General features: G+C 35.2%; 1 protein-coding gene across 1 annotated transcript; it reads left to right on the top strand.

Moving 5' to 3' along the window:
* Window positions 1-735: 735 nt before the first annotated feature.
* On the top strand, window positions 736-3323 carry LOC117121766 (hemicentin-1-like). Its single transcript, XM_033267076.1, has 3 exons — window positions 736-892; window positions 983-1237; window positions 3010-3323. Exons 1-3 carry the CDS (start codon window positions 736-738, stop codon window positions 3321-3323), a joined length of 726 nt encoding a protein of 241 aa, XP_033122967.1.
* Window positions 3324-5919: the final 2596 nt, after the last annotated feature.

The following is a 5919-nucleotide window of genomic DNA, read 5'->3' as shown; positions in this document are numbered from 1 at the left end:
ACTGTGTATACCTAATTATGAAATTAAACATTATGTAAAAAGATAGGCCCAATCACCCTAAATTAATTACGCAACTAACCTTCGACGGGCAATTAATATTGCTGCCCTAATTGAAACAAAAAAATGTTCATACCTCTGTCGTTCAAATAAACAAATAATAATAATAATAATAATAATAATAATATTAATAATAATAAATTATTATTATTAGGCCTAATAATAATAATAATAACATTAATAATAATAATAATAATAATAATAATAATAATACGATGAATAACTGGATTTTTAAATGAACAAATACTACTACTACTACTACTACTTCTACTGCTGCTACTACTACTACCACTACCACAACCGATACCACTATCACTACCACTACCACTATTACCACTACTATTACTACTACTACCACTACTACCACCAAAACCACCACCACCGCCACCGCCGCCGCCGCCGCCGCCGCCGCCACTACTACTACTATTAATACTACTACTACTACTACCACTACTACTACTACTACTACTACTTCTACGAATACTACGAATATAACTACTACTACAAATACGAATACTACTACTGTACTACTACTACGAATACGAATAACTAGATTTTCTCATTTTTACATTAGATTTGGATGCACCTATAATAGTTCTACCTAAATTTGTCCGGGCAGGCGATGATTTAGACATTTTCTGCCAGAGTGGTGATGCTTACCCTGACCCAATACTTAATATGCATAAGGATGATCGGCTGATATCTTCTACAAATGGCATTATGCTGAAGTACACCATCATCAATGCAACAAATCATGATCATGGGTTTTACTACTGTGAAGCTCGTAATGAAGCAGGAAGCAAGAATAGTAACGGAGATACTCTTAGTGTGCACTGTGAGTTGTCTGCCTAGTTTCATAACCTAGATTAGTACTAAAACCGTCTTTTTATTATAATGATATTTATCTTGCTATACTCTGTTACAGATATCAGGTGCCAACAAAAGAGTGATTTTAACAGTATAGTTGCAGAAGGCAAGTCCGTGTCTATTACATGTCAAGTGAATGCTCAACCTTATCCAAATTATACCTTTTTCAAAAACAACAAAGTTGTTAAAAGTGGATATGTTAAGGAATATATGATTGAGAACGCAACAGAAGAAGATACTGGCGATTATCACTGCATGGCCATAAATGATGCAGGAAATGTGACATGTGGACAGAAAAACCTGCTTGTTCAATGTACGTACCAATTAATGTATCCATTTCTTAAAGCTGACATTCATAAGGTGAAGTCGTAAATAGGTGAGTTTATTAGCTCTGGCAATATCCAATGAAAGATAATGAAAAATCAAAACAAAGTCGTAAGCCTATCCTTTTCTATCGTATGTCTTCAGGGTAGTTACCGCGCATTATATGGTCAATGGAAAGCGTATATCGTCGTTTCTATTCGTCTTCCCCATGAGACAAAACATAAATAGGTCATGTAAAATTAAGTGCTGTTTTTTTTTCTGAAAAAAACTAAAAAGAAAAGCAAGGCCTACATTACCTTGGTTAGCCCAGAACAAAAGATTGATTATTCAAAGGCATAAACATAGATTGACCTCCACTTTTTCCTCTTCTCATAGCATTCCGTACAAGTAGATGTGCTACCAAGTCTAAATTGTATATTTAACGAATTTGAAAGGTAGATTGATGAGAGACTAAGCATATATCATCAATCCATGATATGATCAGCAAGGATCCTGTCATATTGTTCGTTTTTAAATTTTTTTTATTTCCCTCACATTCAACAGCAAGTACACTCGCCACTTACAGGATGATAATGATACTTTATAAACTAAGCCTCTTTATGAGGCTTAGGGAGTGGAGTTGGTTTTAGTCGTGGGAAAAATTCCTACTGTGACAGGAATTGAACCCAGGCATAGGCGTAGATTTCGGGGGGATATATCCCCAATGGTCGCTTAGTGAGGTGATATTGTCGCTGCTCGTGATAACTTAAGAGAGCCAAGCCTAGCCTAGACGAAGCTTAAAAATTTGTTACTAATAGATTGATTATACAAGGTTGTTAATGTTACTAGTAGATGTGTATAAGAGACAGATTTAACTCCAAAAGTGGAGTTAATAAAAAAGGTACAGAACGACTCCTTTTCTGGAGTAATATTTACTCTCATATTTTTACTCCCTAAAGGGAGTAACATTAACTCCAAAAAGAGGGTGATTCCCATCCCCTTTTTGGAGTTAATATTACTCCCTTTGGGGATTAAACTCCACTTTTGGAGTTAAATTTAACTCCATTTTTGGGGTTAAGTTGACTCCTTGGAAATAATTTCAATGGACCACAAATCAATAAAGACCACACAAAAATTCTATAAATAATCATTCCTTTATTTTTTTTTTCACAAAATACATTATTCTTTTATCTTTACACGTATAAACCATGCCTATAATGGCAGATTAGTGAGGGAAATACTCCTTCAAAATGAACGAGTTTATAAACTCTTGTTTTCCAATTAGAGTGTCACAAACAGTGTAATGACATGTTTGTTGGCTTCCTTTATCTTTTCAAACATCTTGGATTCTAGGAAGATATAGTTGTTTGCTTTATTATGATACTGAATGTTAAAAACATAGAAGGTGCCCAGTAGAAGGGCTAGAGCCAGTGGCCTTCGCAATTCTTCTCAGCGCTCTGAGAATTTGTCCGGGCAGGCGATGATTTGGACATTTTCTGCCAGAGTAGTGGTGCTTACCCTGATCCAATACTTAATATGCATAAGGATGATCGGCTGATATCTTCTACAAATGGCATTATGCTGAAGTACACCATCATCAATGCAACAAATCATGATCATGGGTTTACTACTGTGAAGCTCGTAATGAAGCAGGAAGCAAGAATAGTAACGGAGATACTCTTAGTGTGCACCGTGAGTTGTCTGCCTAGTTTCATAACTTAGATTAGTACTAAAACCGTCTTTTTATTATAATGATATTTATCTTGCTATACTCTGTTACAGATATCAGGTGCCAACAAAAGAGTGATGTTAACAGTATAGTTGCAGAAGGCAATTCCGTGTCTATTACATGTCAAGTGAATGCTCAACCTTATCCAAATTATACCTTTTTCAAAAACAACAAAGTTGTTAAAAGTGGATATGTTAAGGAATATATGATTGAGAACGCAACAGAAGAAGATACTGGCAATTATCGCTGCATGGCCATAAATAATGCAGGAAATGTGACATGTGGACAGAAAAACCTGCTTGTTCAATGTACGTACCAATTAATGTATCCATTTCTTAAAGCTGACTTTCATAAGGTGAAGTCGTAAATAGGTGAGTTTATTAGCTCTGGCAATATCCTATGAAAGATAATGAAAAATCAAAACAAAGTCGTAAGCCTATCCTTTTCTATCGTATGTCTTCAGGATAGTTACCGCGCATTATATGGTCAATGGAAAGCGTATATCGTCGTTTCTATTCGTCTTCCCCATGACGACAAAACATAAATAGGTTATGTAAAATTAAGTGCTGTTTTTTTTTTCTGAAAAAAAAATAAAAAGAAAAGCAAGGCCTACATTACCTTGGTTAGACAAGAACAAAAGATTGATTATTCAAAGGCATAAACATAGATTGACCTCAACTTTTCCTCTTCTCATAGCATTCCGCGCGTACAAGTAGTTGTGCTACCAAGTCTAAATTGTATATTTAACGAATTTGAAAGGTAGATTGATGAGAGGCTAAGCATATATCATCGCGAGTGAATTTCCCGTACGATTAAAAATCGTAACGGTACTGGGTTTGGTCTACAGGAGTTCGTGCTTCGAACAGGTCATTCCATTCATAGAAGAAGCCTTTTTGATGGAGAAAGTGTACCTTTTTAGCAAAGGTTTGCCTAGGTCGAAACCTGTCTCTTATACACATCTAGAAAAAAAAAAAAAAAAAAAAAAAAAAAAAAAAAAAAAAAAAAAAAAAAAAAAAAAAAAAAAAAAAAACGTAAAATTGTGAAAAAATAAAGGAAGAAGGAAGAATAGGAAAGAGATTTGGAGCGGCTGAAATATTTCATAAAATATACAATAGTAGTCAATATGCTATTATTGCATTACGTTTTTGTAAACAATTTTGGGCACTAATCATCAGAGGTCTCAGTGCCACAGCCTACACTTTTCATAATTCGAAATCGAATAGGACCTTAAGTGATTTCTAACATGTCCAGGCGCGTAACAGGGGTCTTGGGTCAGAGTGGGTATTTATTTTCCCGGTTAGTAATTTACCATACCCACCCCATCCCACTCCCATATAGAAAACAATACGACATAGGGCTTATCTTATTTATAATATAGGCCACACACGTGTGTTTGAAACTAAATATAAGCATTTTCATCATGGTTTTATTTATTACAAACATATTCTTTCTCCATCAATGCATATTGAGGCCCTTCTTTTAGGTTAAAACGATCTATCTTAAATTTGTCTTTCTTGAATTTGGGACTATTATGTGTTTAAATAACTTAAAAGGATAAACCTAAAAAAAGCCCTAAAAATGCGCGCGAGGCGCGCAAAATATTTTTGTGTTTTTTTTTCTTTAAGAAAACTCCCTAAAATGTGCAATTTATAGAGGAAATTGGCCTACCGTAACAAGAAATGCGCGCAAAGAATTTGAGAATTTTAGGCACTTTCAGAGGATGCATTTGTCAAGGGGTGGGGAAAGATTTTCCAAAGATGGATATTTTCCCTTGTCCCCCGGTGTTTTTAATTGTAATTTCGTTTGGAATTGATCAAAACTCCCTAAAATGTGCAATTTTTAGCGGAAATTGGTCCATGTTAACAAGAAATGCGCGCAAAATTTGAGGTTTTTAGGCACTTTCAGGAAATGAAAAGGGCATTTATAAAGGGGTGGGGAAGATTTTCAAAAATAGATATTTTCCCCTTGTCCCCCAGTGGTTACGCCATCCGGCAGCATAGATCAAAGGAGTTATGACAGTTTTTGAAGTGGAGAAGGGGTTGCAGGGTGTTGTGAGTCTGGTCATTATGATATTTTCCTTTTTATTCTTGTCTTTATTTTTTTCTTCTCTTTTTCTTTTTCTTTCCTTTTCTTTTTCTCTTCTTTCTCTTTCCCTCCCTCTCCCCTCTTTCTTTTCTCTTATTACCCAGCCCGGTACGACGGCTTAGTCAGCCCTGTAAAAACTGTCAGGGGAGGGGCAGATTTCCCCCTCCCCCTCCCCCCGCGCCTGTTACGACACTGGCTAACACGCCAATCATCCCCCCAATGAAAAATACTTTTAAAAACCCAGGATCCTGGGATAAGAAGGCAAGCATCTTAACCACTGAGCTATTCAACTACTTCGTATTAAGTATACAGTATAAATTATTTGCCATTTATAACATTAATTTTACCTTAAAATAAATGTAGAAGGGTCCGCTCATAAATAAAAAAAGAAAATAAAAATAGAAATAATAGGTAGATACAATAGTATTTTAAGATGTTGGGGTTCAGTAAAAATGACTAGCCTAACACGACCGTTGACTGTTCTGATTGAAGATGGATAAAAATAGGAATTTGATCTAGTGGTAGTGTTAGTCACGGATCTTGACTGTTGGCTTCATGACATTAAACTTAAGTTCCGTTACCAGGATTTTATTGGTCATTTATAATTTATTTTACCATTTTAATTAGCCTTTCTGTGTACGTGTGCATACTTTGAAGAGAACATTATTGTACTAATTTTATCGCTTTTGCCATGTCTTCAGAATTGGTAGAGGACCTGATTAATATTTGTATGCACTTTATTTAGGAGAGAATATCCCAACTGAATACATAAATATGAACCCTAGGTAAAACATGGAATGTGTGCCAAAATCTGTATCCTGGACAGTAGGCTAAACAATATAAACGTATTGCAAAAAAGGTTGTTTCTTTTATTAAAG

Source organism: Anneissia japonica, unplaced genomic scaffold, assembly GCF_011630105.1.
Source record: "Anneissia japonica isolate Jap-2015-1 unplaced genomic scaffold, ASM1163010v1 scaffold3436_len560460_cov161, whole genome shotgun sequence".
Classification (NCBI taxonomy): domain Eukaryota; kingdom Metazoa; phylum Echinodermata; class Crinoidea; order Comatulida; family Comatulidae; genus Anneissia; species Anneissia japonica.
Note: the sequence above shows the minus strand (reverse complement) of the source record. Positions and strands in the feature narration are given on the sequence as shown.

What these genes read in the sequence shown, in the direction of transcription:
- LOC117121766 (XM_033267076.1), top strand. Translation starts at nt 736, where the DNA reads ATGCATAAGGATGATCGGCTGATATCTTCTACAAATGGCATTATGCTG. An exon ending in AGATACTCTTAGTGTGCACT is followed by an intron (nt 893 to 982) that starts GTGAGTTGTCTG and finishes ACTCTGTTACAG; the next exon opens with ATATCAGGTGCCAACAAAAG. An exon ending in GAAAAACCTGCTTGTTCAAT is followed by an intron (nt 1,238 to 3,009) that starts GTACGTACCAAT and finishes ACTCTGTTACAG; the next exon opens with ATATCAGGTGCCAACAAAAG.